This window comes from Malus sylvestris, chromosome 17, assembly GCF_916048215.2.
Source record: "Malus sylvestris chromosome 17, drMalSylv7.2, whole genome shotgun sequence".
NCBI classification, from domain to species: domain Eukaryota; kingdom Viridiplantae; phylum Streptophyta; class Magnoliopsida; order Rosales; family Rosaceae; genus Malus; species Malus sylvestris.
In genome coordinates this window covers 8,861,152-8,878,312 of record NC_062276.1, presented here as the reverse complement: position 1 = coordinate 8,878,312, position 17,161 = coordinate 8,861,152, and the positions used below count along the sequence as shown (strand labels likewise).

Here is a 17,161-nt window from a genome sequence, read left to right as displayed (position 1 = left end):
CTTCCCGCAGTCGCGCCTCTCTTCCCGAATCCCAAATTTGTGTTTCGGTCAATTTCTAGGGTTTTAGGGTTTTTTATTTTTGCTTCTTTCCGATCGATCTCAATGAGGAAGAATGCCCAAAGTGATAGGAAGTGCCGTATGACACTTTATACAGCGGCGGCCACACGCTAACGGAGCCCGCCTCGTTCTCATCCCCCAATGATTGGTTCGTTGGCCGGGAACAGGCGTGCGGCTCCGGTGTGCCGCCGCCGTGTGTGATTTGGAACGGGATTCTGAGGGTCTTGAATTTTTCCGATTACTGCAATTAATATTTAGTTTTAATTATTTTTATTTATTTTGTTTGATTATTTTGAAAAGGTTCGATGCCACGACGACGGTAGCTAAAATGGCCTTGACCGACGTTGCTATGATTGAACCGAGAGCGAGGATCTTCTGTTTCGCATTCTGATAGGAACCTGTGGATCCTAATCTTTTACCGGTCCACGGAGCCGATTTACTGCGATTACATTTTTAATTTTCTTGAATTTTTGTTAGATTTTGATTAAAAAAAAATTATTATGTTATTTTAGAAAATAATTTGTTGAGCCTATGAGGATTGTTATTTTAGTTGGAATTACCGACTGAATTTTATTGATGTCAAATAACTGGCTTTCTGAGGCTTAAAAGTTTTTAATTAAATGGTTGATAATTTATTTAAGAAATATAAGAGTATTTGATTGGTCAGTGATGATAAATCCGAAGGCTTGTTTCTCAAGAACATTCGCAGTGGCCGCCTAAGAGCTTTCGCCTTTCGCCGGGCTTGAGAGCTTGTGCTGTTTTTATCCTTCCTTGGATGTCTGAGATCATAAATTCTAAAATAATTTTACTTGTATTTCACATTAGGTGAAAAGTGGTCGTAGGAAGTGGTTCCTAAATCTGAAAACCCTTGTAGAAAAATCGTTTGGTAAGAAGTTTTTTAGGGACCCGGCCTCTTTGCCCCTCCAGTCCCATATACTCTTAAGTCAAGTTAATATTTTATATTAAATTTTTTATAAAGATAATAAGATAAAAAATAATGATGATATAAAATATTGACGTGATTTAATTGTGTCAATGAGTTGCAAATGAAGATATTTGCTTTTGCTAACTTGTGCTTAACTATTTAAGCGAACAAATGGGTGTCAGGCGTACAGTTTAAGAATGAATAGGAAGACCCGTCATTCCGTATCTTTATCGGGTCCAAAATACATGGTGCAACTGACAGAAATGAAAATAAGCAGACATCCGATAATTCGACCAAAGGATGGAGCTATCCTTGATGAACCAATGCCCCATAACTGTGACAGGGCAGCCTGAAACAAAGCAAAACAAGACTGCATTGCGTGAATGAATCGTCGGGGGTGGTTGAACCAAAATTTCTTCACACTTTCAATGATTTCTCAATTAGTAATCAAATCATGCGAGTGGTAATTACATTCAAACAGGGAACGTACCTCCATGTATATAACATTTGCAACTTTGCCGGTTTTCTCAAGCTGCAATCCGCGTGCCAAGAATACCTGAAATCGAGCACAAAAGTTCACACAAGTCCACAACTGCTGGAGCATTATCGGATAAATAGAATTCCATTAACCAGAGCAGCACAACGGGTAAAAAGAGAGTTCAAAACAGCACCTCTGCAAAAAAGGCCAGAACACCAAGTAGAATCATAACTGAAAAGGAATGCAAATCTGGGAAAACAAAATCCTGAAAAAAGGAAAGGATAAATATTTAGCACAACCCAAAATGTACATAACATGTAAAAGCAATAACCTGAAAGCACTGAAGCTACATATGACTCCCGGGCCGTGATGAACTCCTAGGTTTAAGTTGCTAGACTATCAGTGATAAGTGATGCATTTAACATGGAGTGTGGTAGAATTGAAATGATGAAAAAAAGAAAGAACAGTACAGCAACCATGACATCAACCTTACCTCAAGGGTAAACAAACAAATTGCTGCTGAAGCAGGACTCGCGAGTAAACCAAATGAAAAGACTGTCAACCTGAAAATTGAACAGAGTATTCATCTAGGTAATTTTATCTCACAAAACTTCTATATAGCTCCCGGATGCAATGAAATGTTTTTCTCCCACTGGATTATACTATTATCTTCATTTTAGCGATGCAACGTAACAACATGGAACCTAAACAGTTATAAACATCTTCATTAAAGGCTATCCTCTTTGTATAAAACCATCAGGAACTGAAAAGTGAATCAAGCTACATAAAGGGTCTTGAACACAATGGGACAGTATCAGTATGGCCAGTGTCAATAGTTTGGCAGATAAAAGAGAGCACATTACCAACCATTTCATAATTTCATGAAGTTTGAATAATTAATCAAGTGAAGGATAATAGATAAATGCAGAGAATACTTACAGTGGCTGATCAGATGCCTTTGATCCAGCCTTTGTAAGGCAGTAGCTGATTCCACCAGTTATGGACGAAAGTAAACCGGCCAAGACTGCAAAGATATAGCTGCTTCCCCTTACACTTGTATTCTCTCCTCCATTTTTATCTAATTCTCATGCATAATTCAAAAGTTAGTATTCCACAATGCAAGGAAGACTGAGAGCAATAGGAGGAAACACCAAAAATTTACATTACTGTATACAAAAAGCCCATTTGATTAGATTTTGTAACATTATGCTGTGAGCAGGGGCCATAACTGAAGAAATGTAAGTAACCAATATAGTTGTTGTACTAGAGGCTTTTACATGACCATTTCTTATACAAACATTCATCTAAAGACATGCATTAAAATCTCTTGATCACACATATGAGCTTAAACTTTTTTTGTCAAAATATAGGAGGATTGAGAAACAAAACTCACACACACTTTCTTCCTCATGTATAAGAAATTATATATGCCCTTGGTGGACTACTATATCAGAGTAGTTTTCTTGCAGAAAAGTGAAGAGACATGATAAGCTGGGCAACAGCATATACATCCGTGTGATACACCCAAAATTTTTTTCTTTACCTTTAGACAGACAGAAGAGTTATTAAACTGTTACTACATATGAAAGCATCCACATCCAGTGTATAATATAAGATTATATTAACCCATTTTTGTACCTTGTGCGGTCAGCATTTGTCGATAAATGAAGAGCACACCAAAGAAACTGCATGCAAGACCTGGAAAATGAATGACAATTGACAAAGACATCACTCCCTGACTATCAAAAGGTAGTCTAAGGAACTTTTCTAGAAGCTAAAATCTTCACATGAAAAAAAACATATATATGCAACATTATCTCCAAACTAGAGTGAAAGGCAATGATTATAAACATTATTTACTACATACCTCCAACATCTGAAATTTTATACTTCTCATGTAGAATGATTCTTGCCACAACCGAAGCCATTATTGGAGTTGTGAAGCTCAAAACAATAGCCTGAGGCAAAGGTAGCCTTTGAATGCTGAAATGAAAAATGAGCCAACTTCTGGTTATTTATGCGGTGTTTTCCCATCACGAATCAAGTTGTAAAGGGCAGAGCTCACAAGCTGCCTAAAAAGAATTTCAAACATACTGTAGTGGACAAGAATAACATCTCACAGATAACAAACTTAAAATACAAGTTAGCCAAATATGTGTACATTTATATGGGTAAAGAACATGCCATTTTCACTCGGGCAGAATGCAGCATGGAAACTGTTAATGTCAACGAGGCAGGTATCATGCCATGAATACATTGACATCAATGAGTGAGTAAATAATCCTACCAAAGAAACATAAAAAAAACACACAAGGTGACATACCAATAAATGAAACACATCAGTGAGAGATATCCAGTAAGGGCTCTGGAAATCAAAAGATTTTTTACATTTGCCAGCCCAGATATTGGCTGTCCACACTTTCTCAGCCACACAAATGACAATACCAAGATAATCGTACACCTTGTAAATGCAGCCTCAAGCAAAGGAATGGACTGAACTGCCATGATAAAACAGATATATAAAATATAAACGAAAAGGAAGACAAGTGAAAGAGAGAGGAGACATACAGCGAAAAAATGTTGCGACTTGCAATTCAGTGATGAATAGAATGCAGAACTTACTAACCAGAAAAAACATCTGCAAAAACTTCCATGACAAAGTAGATGGTAGATGAGATGGCCATACACATTAGACCAGAGTATCTCGATCCACTCCATACCCACAAAACAAATTGAGCTACTGCGGACGTCTCCGTTTCAAGTGCTTTCCGTACTGTATCCTGTACACAGATACACAATATCAACTATCAATCAAATCAACCAAAAACCACCATTGCAGAATTTAATATTACTGTACTTTCCCTCCAAAATGACAACACAATCATTAGATTATTAAGACGGAACCAAAACCGATCAATCGCTCTCAATCACTGAGGCATTAAACTACATAACGATCACCAGCATTTTCAAATTTTCACTGCTTTTGGATTTGGAGTACTAGAAAACTAAAAGTGCAAAATTTCAAATTTTAAGTATATCATAGTTTCACTTCCTCAATTTTCAGAGCAACCAAACAGGGAAAGATATTGAAACCCTAGAAATGTTAACATCCGTATACAATTCAAAATCATCCTAATCATCAAAATTTGAAATTTAAAAAAAAAAAAGAAGAAATTTTGGAATAAATTAAAGTGAGGGAATCGTACCTTAGATGTTTTTCGAGGATAAGAGAGGGTGAAAATATTGATTTTGGCCTTCTCCGGCTGCGTCAAGAGCGGGGCAATCTCGTCAGCGACGGCCGCGCCACCGTCATCCCCCGATGGTGATGCGTCGTGCACGATCAGCTCCACCTCGTGCTCTCCGTCACTGGTCTCCGCCGACGACGACATTCGCTTGCGCCCGAAATCTCCAGAAACCCTAGAAAAATTTGGCGGCTTCCGTGGCGAAGAAACTCCAATCTCGGCCGGACGCAGAATAAGAAGAAATGCCGAATGCTAAAGTCTAATGCAGTGTGCGTTCGTTCGTTGGAAAGCGACGCGTAAACGGTCAAGTTGGTCCCAACGTACACGTGGCACGACCGGAGTGGGCCCAGTGGGGGAGCTGAACTCTCACGCTGACTTGGACGTGATCGACAGTTGGAATTTTCCCGGGCATCGCCCGCCATCGGCCTTTTTTCTTTTTCTTTTTTTTTCCTTTTTAAAAAATTAAATAATTAGAGCATCCTTTTTAGAAAGATTCTTTTTAGGTCAATATCGTGTTTATAAAGGCTAATCTCAAATTTAATATTGGTGAAAACGGAATTTTTAATTTGAACATAAATTCTAACAAAATTCATTACAGAGGCTTAAATTTTTTTTTTTTTTTTTAACCCACGAACTATCTTCTAACTGTTATATCACCATGAGGATTATTAATCTAATTAAGCCATTATTTTAAATTAGGAACTCGAACTTGAGTTTAAAGAGATGAGTAAATAACAGAGAGTGTGACATGAACACGATCCGATACACTAAATATATAAGCGATTCGATACTTAAAAAAAAAAAATTGACCACTTATATTATGGTAGTACTAAATTCATGTTCCCAGCACAATAACAAATCTCCTAAATTACAATCATAATTCACAATTGTATACTGACTCGGTCGTGAACAAACTTAAATGCTTTTCGGTAAACTTATTCTCCTGTCATGGAATGAGTAAGAATTCGAACTCAAGATATTTTCCAATATCAATTCCACATTAAAATAACTTGTTTAGAAGTACTTTTAAAATGATTAAAAGTATTTTTAGTGAAAATACTTTTGGATTTTAAAAGCGCTTAAAATGCTTCATGCAATAAGCAAATATCTGGTGCTTCTTGGATGAAAAACTTTATATACTTTTTGGGGACTCGCTTGCATCTTACTAAGGATTGGTTTCAAAAATATTTTCACCAAAAACGCTTTCAATCATTTTAAAAACATTTTCAAACAAGCTCTAACTCAATGAGATGTGGTATCTTCCTGGTTTGGAGACCATATATAAGAATAAGACAATGACTCTTTCACTTTCTCAGGGTTACTGGTGGTCTGTGGAAGCGATATAGCCATATTAGGTATATGCACATATCACATTCAGTTCAAAAATGTCAATGTGTAAACCATGAAAATTGACTTCCAATCAACACCAAACCGAAATATTCGACTGAATAATTTGACGCGTACTAAGTATTCGCCATACAGAAATTAGCGGGAACCGAACTAGTATGAAATCGAGTAAAATGGCCAGCTTTAACAGCATGTATGTGTAGTGTGATGTACAATATCAGATCCTAGAATCCTACACACCTTGCCCGGAGATTGGAGACTGAAACATCAAGAGTTACCGCCTGAAAAACTCCATCGTGGAAACTTCAACGTGATCTTCGATCTCTCACTTGTCTCTAGCCCTGAAATCGGAGGTTAGTGACATTTCTATTTCCTCAAGGGAGCGGCCTTTAGTTTCAACGATAAAGTAGTTTGCAAAAATTGCTGTCAACAAGGAGACTCCACCGAAGGTACCATAAACTGGAGCAACGCCGAGTTTCTCCACTAAGTCGAGGAAAAACAGACCCACCAAAAAGTTGCAAACCTGAATCACAAATTTAGCATGAATTAGAAGAAGAAAAAAAGTAAACATTTAAAGGAGGACCAAATGCAAAACATGATTTGGAAAAGTAGGGAAATAACCTGGCGCTCTTAACCGTGAGAACACATTAATAAATCATAGAACAAAAAGAAAAAACAGGACATTTATTTTAAATATTAACCAAGGAACAAAATTCAAGGGCTCACCCAATGCGCAGAAAAGCTGAATCCCATAATCTTCCCGCGTGACCTGTTGCTGCTAAGTTCTGGTATGATAAGGCCTGTCACTGGGCCAGCTCCTATTGCAAAGGTGAATATGTACCTACAAAATTGTGCGACGAGAAAAAAAAAAAGTAGAGTTCTCTTAAGAGCACAAAATGTGCCTATCCGAAAGCATAAACAGAGGAGGCGGACATCAGCAAATGAACTCTTCATAGTATTTTGATGAGTTAAATGTACCTGACTACTGGTTTATGGAAACTATTATGTGTGGAATCATACAAACTGCATACTTACATGACTGTTCCAAGTATCGATAAGTTGTGACTTAGTTGCTCATCTAACGGAAAACTGATGGCATAGACCACAAGAAACATCGAAAGTGCCTGCACAGACACAGAATTTCTTACTTAGTCATGGGTTTGCTAATATGATTCCGTGTTTGCATTTCCAACTCATGAAACACAGAATCGCCCTCCTATTAATGTTAAGGACTATATGCATGGTAACTTTCTAATCGTCTCCAAGCATTAATTCCAAATACAGCTCACCATTCCCAAGTAACTTCCAATCAAAAGCTTCTGCCTTCCCTGCTTATCAATCAAGTACAAAGCACAAAGTGCCCCTGCCATGACCACAATTGATGTGGGTGAGAGGTTCTTCAAGAAACAACCATCATTCTACAAATACGTAGAGCCTATCTCAAACCTGCAAAGTTCGTAACTCCGATCAACAAACTTGCCAAAGCGCTACTTGTGATTCCAACATCTTTGAAAGTCAATGATGAAAAGTAAAGAACTCCGTTTATGCCTGCAAACTGTTGAAGTACAAAAAGGGCGCCTCCAATGAATGCAACTGCAACCATGCAAAAATTTGTCGATAAGTGAGGATTTCTACAGTTTGAAAGGAATGATTTGAAAGCCAGCATATAATTCAGAGAAAAATATTGCATGTACAAATCAAAGGAGTTTCCAAACATAAAACTTCTTATATTTACCAATCACCCTCTAATTAAGAAAAGGCCATTTTTTATCATGTACAGAAGGTGATGCTAAATGCAAGTGCCGCAAGTTTTATACGATGTTCGACACAAAGATGCCGTTAATGCTGACATCCTAAGTCCGCCACCTTGATACAACCTCTTGAGTTTGGCTCCTTCAAAAGTTCAAACCAGCTGCTGTCCAAATCACTACCATCATTCTTGATAACTGACTGAAATTCTTCAATCGCCTTTTCAACTTCAGATGCTCCCCAAACATTTTTGATAACTTCTTTAGCATTGTCCAGTCTCCCTACCTGCACAAACAACATATTAAAGCTTGAGGAACAACACACCTGAAAATAAATTCCATACTTCTACAATAAGAGAGAGAGTCTTGCCTTGCATAGCCAACGGGGGCTATCTACAGCAAACTGCATTCCAAGAGCGAGGACAAAACCAGGGACACTTGCAATATAAAGCATCGTCCTCCACCTAAAAACCGGATACGCCAAAACATTTTAATATATAGGCTCAGATATTAAAATATTCTTGATAGCATTAAATGGTCCAGTCATTGTAAAAGCTAAAAGTAGTTCTTCAAAAATCCCTGCATAAACCGAACCTCACCAGTGCGGATCATTTTCAGAGGGAATTCCAAGAAACAGTGATGAAATAATCCCAAGGCACGTTCCTATTTGACACAAGGTTCCCAATGAACCCCTATATTTTGTTGGAGCAATCTGCAAGGTATATGGTAGGATAGATGAGTGAACTTCATTCCAGATATGCAATGCATGTGATGCAGAGAAGAAGTATTATCGAGTATAACCTTCAATCTTCTAAACAAGAACGGGGCATGTGTCAAACCCATTAAGAAACTTTTTATAACTTTCTAGCAAGGACTAATTTACGGCTGTATTGTGTACCTTGGTGTTAAAGCTCAATGAGAACTTAAATAAGGTCCAGAAAAGTCTATGCTAGTAGTGGTGATTTATTAGAACGAAGCAGTTTGGTCAACTTTCATGAGTTTCAATTTCACCCAAACTCTTGATGGTCCATAGAAATGGAGCATTTACTATCGCTGAAACATGGATTTCAACTACATAGTATCATCATCTTGGAAAATTTGCGTGAACAAAATATGCAAACACAACTAAACCAATACGAAGAATTACCTCTGAGATATAGATTGGTACAAGAACAGTGTCAACACCAATGCCAAGGCCAACAAGAAACCTTCCAAAAGTCACTTCATCCAAGGAATGAGCTTGTGCACTGTCACGAAACGAAATGAACCAATCATCAAAAAGTTTTAAAATGCACACTAGCACGATACAAATGCCGATACCAACATGGACACAACGTCGAATACGGCATCTCAAAACTCGAATATCAACTTGAATTACCTTATCAATGCACCAAGAATGAGAGGAATAGTGGCAATCTGAAAAGTCCTTCTACAACCAAGTTTATCAACAATTGTGCCGCAGCATAGGCTTCCAAGAAATGCACCAACAATGAAAATGCTAACTACAAGTCCCTCCAGAATCGAATTCCCTTCGAAACCGAGTTCTCGGGCAATCGAAACAATCGGACCATTCATCACCCTGCACAAAAACAAGCCCACCCAACTCATAACTAACAAAAAAGATTGACACTTTAACTACAATTGCAAGTTACAGAGACTCAGAGACTGACCCAATGTGATAACCGAACAGAAAATTCGACATGGAAGCTATAAACACGTGCGGAAAAGCAGCTAACCATCCCAAATCCAAACCTTCAACTTCCTCTTCTTCTACAACTTTCTCTTCTCCTACATCTAATTTCTCACTATCTGCAAAATAAATTTATATAATTACTAAATAAAATTACAATAATTACAGTTTAATATTCGGATTAGTATAATTCGAACTGTATAAAGTGAGAATCGAAGACCTGAATTCTGAGTCCCTAACTCGGCGAGCTGCTTCTTTTCCGCCAAAACTTTGTACTTGTTAAGGCGGAGCCGGACGCCGACGGGTCCGAACCGAAACGGTTTCGGTTTCGGAAGACAGGGATACACGACTTTCGGGTTCGGACCCGCGGTGGAGATCGTCGGAACCGGACGGACCGGCTGGTGATGTACGGTAGTAGCCAACCACATCGGATCAAGGTAAGCAGAGAGTGAGACGAAGTTCATTTCTGGAGGAGCGTGATCATCCAGATATTTTCAGTATCACGTGATCAGCACGTGATTCTCAAGCGGACAAGGGGCGGGACCGGGACCCACAAAGGAATGGAACACGTGGCGGACCCTATCGCATTTTGTGTTTCGTGTAGTCTTCCAATTGGATCCCCAGCCCAATTTGGGCCGGAGTCCTAACTTGGGTCGATGTGATCATCTGGACCAAAAGTATTAACCCAACAGCAGCTAGATATCATATCAACGGACCAAACTACGTTAGGGTTCATCTGAGTCTGGTAACTTGGTAAAGTGGATTTGTAACTAAATAAGGCGTAAAGTGATTGGTTGTAAAATGCAGAAGTTACGTGGATGAAAAATTCATTATCATCTCATGCTGATGTCAAATTCCCGCTTCCTTTTGTAATAATATTAATCGCGGATGTTTGACATCATCACCATTATGTCATTCTCATTTGATAACAATAAAAGGAGATTATAACGAGGATCTTCAGGAACATCTAGACCATACAAATCAAATTTTTACCAATAAAATATTCACAAAAGGAACTTATTAAATTATATACAATTGTGATCATGTTAACGTCGAAAGCTAAGTCATCTTCAACCATCTTTTTTCTCGAAATATATGAAATTTGCTTCATTAAATGCTAACTATCCCGATCGACTTATCAAATGTTACAAGAAACAGATCTCCTTTTAAGAATCTGTATCAAATCTTCTTCTTCTTCTTCTTTTTTTTTTTTTTTTTTTTTTTAAATGGACAACTGGTGGCAAGTTACAGTTATTTACTCATTTTGGGCCCGGAAAGGCTATAGGGAATTTCACCATACCCATAGCCACAGTCAAGGAAACTCACCAGCTTGGTATTAAATCTGTATCAAATCTTGAATCTACTTCAATCTCACAGATATATCAATATTTGGGAGTAACTACATTTCACGCCCTTTAAGTTTGGAGTGTTTTCAAATTGGGCCGTGAGATTTTAACTATTTCACATTACACCTTAAGGTTTTAAAACTGTAGCAAGTTATGCATTTTACCTAACGAATTATTTGAGTCTTCATTAAATTATGACATAGTGAGCATAGAATCCGTAATTGGATTGACATGTAAGTCACATTTGTACTAAATTGGCTGAAAAATCATCAATTTAATGGAGAATTAGCTGTATAAGCAAAATGTGTAAAGTGATATAATTACAAAACTTTAGAGTACAATGTGAGAAATCAAAACCTTGTGGCCCATTTTGAAGATCACTTTAAACCTTAATGGTGTAAAAATGTAACATCCCACATCGTCCAGTGGAATGGATCCTATAAGCCTTATATGTATATTCTCATCTTTACCTAGCATGAGGCCTTTTGGGAGTTCACTGGCTTCGAGTTCCATCGTAACTCTGAAGTTAAGTGAGTTCGCACGAGAGCAATCCCATGATGGGTGACCCACTAGGAAGTTCTCGTGTGAGTTCCCAGAAACAAAACCGTGAGGACGTGGTCGGGGCCCAAAGCGGACAATATCGTGCTATGGTGAAGTCAAGCCCGGGATGTCTACTAGGACTCCTAATCGAGCTGTGCTGGCCGACACATGAAGGGTGACGAAGCCATAAAGTATGATGATGTGGAAAAATGTGAATAAATTTAAACCTAAGAGTGCCTAAATACCAGAATGCGTTGGTGAGCGGAAATTTTCACACGTGACGTTAGAGCATAAGTAAGTACAGTAGAGTGAATTAAGAATCGTACCCTCGAAATAATCTCCAATACTAAGAATCGCCACGAATCTTCGATGATAAGAAAGCTGAGCAATTAAAACCTGGAGGGTGAAGACAAAACAAGGGTGAATGGTCCTGAAAATGAAATTTTAATAGAAACCATATAAAACATTATAACCCTTCGCTACAACACATGTATAGTTTCCAGAAAAATCATAAATATACCACAACACAACATCTCTTCAGCAATATCAATAATCATGTGATTAATAACCCATACTAGCACGCAAGTCAGAGTCACCTATGGTGACTTGTACGACTTACCCATATCTTATCACATATGCTAGTTCATCACATATTTGATCACATATGCTAGCTTATCACATATTTCATCACATATGCTAGCTTGTCACATATCTCATCACATATGCTAGCTTATCACATATCTCATCACATATGCTAGCTCACATATCTCATCACATATGCTAGCTCATCACATATTTCATCACATATGCTAGCTTATCACATATTTCATCACATATACTAGCTCATAAGTTGGAGTCACCTCTAATGACCTGTACGACTTATCCATAATTCAATAAGTATACCTGCACACAAGTCGGAACCACCTAAAATGGTATGTACGATAGGATTGAGTGTAAATAAATACGCTCAAGTGCTATGATCACATGAAGACTGTGCGAATAATCGTGGGTCACCTACAAGTCGGAACCACCTATAGTGGTCTATACGACAGGACTGTGCACCTACCTTGGATCCAAAGTGAGCGTAAGGTGAGGGAGGTGAACATCACGTGAAGGACTGTGCCATGGCCACGGGCGGAAGCACTAACACCAGAGTGCATGTTTATGAGTTCTAACTGTATCTATTGTAACATATATGATTCATGGGCAACCAGTACAACAGCGTCGGAGTTGCCTATCATTGCAACCTATACGACAAGGTCGGAGTTGCCTAAACATACATGTAGTCATACCATAGCCCCTTCATTTCAGCTAATACCATAAACTCACCTGAACTTACCTGAGTATCTTGTGTTCACCTTTGCACTTCAAAGCATTCATAATAATTGGGTGCAGGTAATATACATATAGATAAACCATGATGAAATATGATACTCAACCACGTTATAGCATTTCGAATTATATACATACATACATACATATATATAATGTGGCATAAAAATGCATAAGCTGTAACGCTCTACTCCCGAATTATTTATTTTGGGAATAATTATCGGTGACCAACCCAACTAGACACTAGTTTAATTAATTATCATTACTTACACTTCCTTACTTCAAATTCTTGATCCTTTACACATTGATTTATGACCAACATTTAACCACCAAATCATAAGGTTAAATCTCATATTTTCCACCAATATCTCTCACACTGCTCAATTCCCTAAACAAGGCCATTGTCTCAATTATTGTATGGCTGCATCTAATGTCTCGTTAGACTGCCTACGTACCCTAAACAAGGATCAAGCCATTCGTAGTTCACATTAGTACTTCAAAGCATTCACAGTAGTTATATGCAATAATCAATTCATAAACGTTTGTGTCAATCTTATATATATATATATATATATATGATAGAAGAGAAAAGGCCTACTCACCTCAGGTCCGTGCTACGACTTCTTCACATGAATATCAAGACATCATGAACTATCGTCGCCTGTGGCCAATTATCAAATCATGTCTCAAAGTTTTTACCAATAGAGTACATAATTTACATAAAACATATCCTCAACGACCTTCAAGAAAAATTTGAGATCCATTGACTAAGTGTCAACCGTCGATCGAAGATCGATGGTTGGGTCCACAATCCTGTAAAACTCAATCCGAAAGATCCACTTCTTGGATTTCCAATCCGTAACTTCTCATGACACAAAAAATACTTCTAGAACAAAATACTTAAGTTTCATTACAATCCAACGGTTGGATCTCCGCCAATTTCCAAAACTGATTAGCGGTTAACGTTTTATTTTATTAACTTACAAATCCAATTCGGGAAGATCCATAAGTCGGATTCTCAATCCGTAAGTTCCTACATTCTTCAAATATTACGTACTACAATGTAACAAAGTTTGGTGATGATCCAACGGTTGGATCGTCGATTCACATAAATACCTATTAACGTTTCGTAGAGAATTTAGGTTCCGACGATCAACCTACGTCATTCAAATATCAAAACTGAATTCAAGATATTTAACATAGCCTAAAAATAGCATTGGTGGCCCACTGGCCACGCGTCGCCGCACACGCCATCGTGGGTGGCGGTCGGCCGTCCCGACTCGCTAGAAAATCCAATTATTTCCAAAAATTACCAAATTTCACAGAAATGAAGATCTCAATGAGTAGAGCAAGTTTTATACCTGTGGCCAAGTCCAATTTAGCCGAGAAGGGCCCTAATTTCATCAAACCCATCGGAAAACCCTAGAATTTGGGTGGCTTCAATTCTCCCTCCTCGGTGTTCCGCCGCCGCTATAACTGGTTGGGCTTTGTTCAGGGGCTCAAGGGGAGTCTAATGGTGGTGGAGATCGAGGAAATTCATTTCATAAATGATGGATTTCGCCACCATGCACCGCGCACCCCTCCAGTGCTATCTCACGAAAACATGATCAATTCGTGTTGGTTTATGGTTGAATATGGAAGAGGAGATGATGCTGAGTTGATTTCTAGATGGTGGGTGGCTGAAATTCGCCGGAGGAATGGTGCAAAACCATCATAAAATCACACGGGGTGGCCAGGTTTTGAAACGGGTCGCGCGAGTCGAAGGGGAACCCGGCCAGTTCCTCTCCTTCTCTCCTTCCTCATTTCCCTCCCGTCTCTCCCTCTAATTCGTCCCCTCTCTTTTTCCCCTTCTTTCCTGATTGGTGGCAACGCCCATCTTCTCCCCTTCTCATTTGCTGCCATCAGGCAGCCCTCCTTCCTTTTATTTATTTATTTTTTTCCAACCACAACCCTTAAAATAATAACAATAATAATTCATACGCGTCATGAACTAGTGATCAACGGAAATCAATACCCTCACCTCTAGAGTGTTCTCGTAAATTAAAATTTTAAAATTTATAGAATAATAAAATTTGGGACGGGTTGTCACAGTGGGGACCCGGGCCGGGATGTGACAAAAAATGTGGTTAACCCCAAATTCATCTTAACATAGCAAGTTTTTGAGGAATCCATCATAATTAAGATCTACATTTTCTATCCTTTCGAAACATGTTTAAAGTTTTAGGACTTGACTACCATACTTATATTGATAATTGTATTAATTACCATCTCAATGGTCAGATGATAATTGTATTAAATACACATATCACATAAATTATATCTAACATTCAATAATAATTGTATTAAATACATGTAAGTATTATAAAAAATACCAAAATTTTATTAGGTTTTCACAATATAATTTTTTTTTAATATATAGAGTAAACTGTCAATTTAGTCCCTGAATTGTCACCTAAGTGAAAATTAGGTATCTGAATTATTTTTTTGGTAAAATAAGTCTCTGAATTCTTTAAAAACTGCTAATTTCATCCCAAAAATTATACTCGAAGCTATTTTATTCAATATTTCGTCAACTTAAGTCACATGACACATTTTAGAAGGTATTGCCACTATTTTCTTGCCTATAAGCCCTTAATGTTGCTTATAGGTTGCAAATTTAACGTCTAGTGTACTCTTCAAAGTTAACTCCATATACTATATCTTCGAAGAAAATAAGTCCTTATGAAAAACTATCAATCTACTCTCTAAAGTGTATCACATGCAAGTCACGTGATTTAAATTGACGAAAAATTGAATACAATATCTTCGAATCTAACATTAGGAATATAATTGGCAAATTTTATTATTTTGATGTCTAATTTTTCCAAAAAAAGTTTAGGGAACTATTTTACTCAAGTAATAATTTAAAAACTAAATCGACAGTTCACCCTAAATATATATAGCTACTACATAATTCGGTCCCGAAAGATGCACTGTCATGCTGTCGTGGAGACATCACCAACTGATCCCGTTTTGAAAAAGAACAGAAAAAAACCACTTTTAATTTAGATGTTGCTAGTTCCGGCGGGAGGGAAGGAGAGTCAATTGGAGTCATCAGTCAGTCGTGATCACGCTGCACATTTCAATGCTTTTCGTCGGAACCTTCGTTTTTCTCTTGCTGAGGTTGAAATCAAAATTTGATTTTAATCACTGTTTACGTAAATTTCCCGCGCTGTCGGCGAGGGAGCATGCGCAGGTCCACTGCCAGTCGGTGCTTCCGTTTGACCGGCTCAGCCGGTTTTGCTTTTTCGCTAGTCCAGTCACCGCAAATGGAGGAGCTTAACTGTCCTCCACGTGGAGGTAGGTCGACCGACAACAAATTTGGGCAGTCAAAACGGGGGAGTTGCACCCACATACCACTAAAGGCCAATTAGGCATTAGCAACTGCACTACCAGATTTCCGGAATTCCTCTTCTTTTTAGGAACATGCTCACTTTTCTTAATTCTTGTCATCAATTGTTAAGCATTTTACTAAACAACATGATTATGATATGATATGGGATTACTGTACAAGGCCACCACCATCATTCTTGATTGATTGTTGTAATCAAGAACAAAATCAATGGCATGCCCTTTATTTTCTTATTGTTAAGTATGCTTCTTGTAATTAGGAAAATCCTCCCCAAAGTCGTAAGACCATTTATGGTGACAACTTGGCACTCCCATCTCCAAGAGACCAATACGTCCAAGACCCACAATTATATACTTGAAGAGAAACTTCTAAGCTACAAACCCTGGCCCTGCACAGCAGTATTTTACACCATACACATGAATGTATGGATCTTACACAATCTAATCCTCTGACCCAAGAATCTTTAGAAAAATCATGGGCATCTGAGCCACTATCTAACATACTTTTATGAGACTTTAATCATGTGTCGGGATACTTAAACCAATTATATTATTGGTGTATTACCCATCTTCAAAAACCACACAAACCCTTCCCATAATCTATATGCCATATGATCATTTGTTTTTTCTTGTTGCCGTAGAAAAATAATTACATCGATAGACAGTGAATTCGGACATCATATTTTAGCGCAAAGTAAAGATGATTAGTAGTGCGGATTCATGGTCTAAAAATATAAATATTGTATCTTTTAGGTTTTTCAGACAATTTTGTGTTGCCTGATAGATTCGTAAGAACATTATCTTTTATCTTATGTTGGTAGACAGTGTCGTAGAAATATTATTGTTTCTCTATAAGAAATCTTAAGTACAAGTGTTTGAACACGTCATTCGTATAACATCTCTTCACAAAAACTTAAATCTCTTATATTTTAGTCTCATTTGAGTTTACGATGATTAACCCTAGCACGAGAACTGCCCTAATCAGAAAGTCGTACCGAAAGTTTCTCCTTATTCTCTATATATGGTACAAAAAAGAGAGTCAAGCCGTTGCAAAAATCACGCTAGT

The 17,161-nt window shown here is 37.9% G+C and overlaps 2 protein-coding genes and 4 non-coding genes across 7 annotated transcripts; 4 read left to right on the top strand and 2 right to left on the bottom strand.

Moving 5' to 3' along the window:
* Positions 1 to 97: 97 nt before the first annotated feature.
* LOC126612745 (small nucleolar RNA U49) lies at positions 98 to 164 on the top strand. The gene has a single exon (XR_007619307.1). It is a non-coding gene; the product is annotated as a small nucleolar RNA U49 (small nucleolar RNA).
* A 192-nt stretch (positions 165 to 356) lies between these two features.
* On the top strand, positions 357 to 510 carry LOC126612743 (small nucleolar RNA snoR2/U65). Its single transcript, XR_007619305.1, has one exon. It is a non-coding gene; the product is annotated as a small nucleolar RNA snoR2/U65 (small nucleolar RNA).
* Positions 511 to 582: 72 nt separating this feature from the next.
* LOC126612738 (small nucleolar RNA snoR77Y) lies at positions 583 to 664 on the top strand. Its single transcript, XR_007619299.1, has one exon. It is a non-coding gene; the product is annotated as a small nucleolar RNA snoR77Y (small nucleolar RNA).
* Positions 665 to 718: 54 nt separating this feature from the next.
* LOC126612691 (small nucleolar RNA SNORD14) lies at positions 719 to 844 on the top strand. Its single transcript, XR_007619260.1, has one exon. It is a non-coding gene; the product is annotated as a small nucleolar RNA SNORD14 (small nucleolar RNA).
* Positions 845 to 1,045: 201 nt separating this feature from the next.
* On the bottom strand, positions 1,046 to 5,156 carry LOC126612349 (uncharacterized). Of its 2 annotated transcripts, none has more exons than XM_050280740.1 (10): positions 4,667 to 5,156; positions 4,087 to 4,240; positions 3,784 to 3,958; positions 3,328 to 3,443; positions 3,099 to 3,158; positions 2,400 to 2,538; positions 1,954 to 2,023; positions 1,654 to 1,837; positions 1,473 to 1,538; positions 1,046 to 1,331 (listed from the first exon to the last, which is right to left on the bottom strand). In XM_050280740.1, the coding sequence occupies exons 1-9, from the start codon at positions 4,847 to 4,849 to the stop codon at positions 1,510 to 1,512; spliced, it is 1,110 nt and encodes a 369-aa protein (XP_050136697.1). In that variant the 5' UTR covers positions 4,850 to 5,156; the 3' UTR covers positions 1,046 to 1,331; positions 1,473 to 1,509. The 2 variants fall into 2 exon arrangements, with proteins under 2 accessions (XP_050136697.1, XP_050136696.1); XM_050280739.1 differs by having other exon boundaries at positions 1,654 to 1,725; positions 4,667 to 5,151.
* Positions 5,157 to 6,075: 919 nt separating this feature from the next.
* LOC126612348 (probable plastidic glucose transporter 1) lies at positions 6,076 to 9,968 on the bottom strand. The gene is made up of 12 exons (XM_050280738.1): positions 9,708 to 9,968; positions 9,468 to 9,606; positions 9,176 to 9,376; positions 8,945 to 9,044; positions 8,397 to 8,509; positions 8,168 to 8,261; positions 7,927 to 8,083; positions 7,496 to 7,642; positions 7,339 to 7,412; positions 7,085 to 7,173; positions 6,776 to 6,890; positions 6,076 to 6,572 (listed from the first exon to the last, which is right to left on the bottom strand). The coding sequence occupies exons 1-12, from the start codon at positions 9,949 to 9,951 to the stop codon at positions 6,375 to 6,377; spliced, it is 1,671 nt and encodes a 556-aa protein (XP_050136695.1). The 5' UTR covers positions 9,952 to 9,968; the 3' UTR covers positions 6,076 to 6,374.
* Positions 9,969 to 17,161: the final 7,193 nt, after the last annotated feature.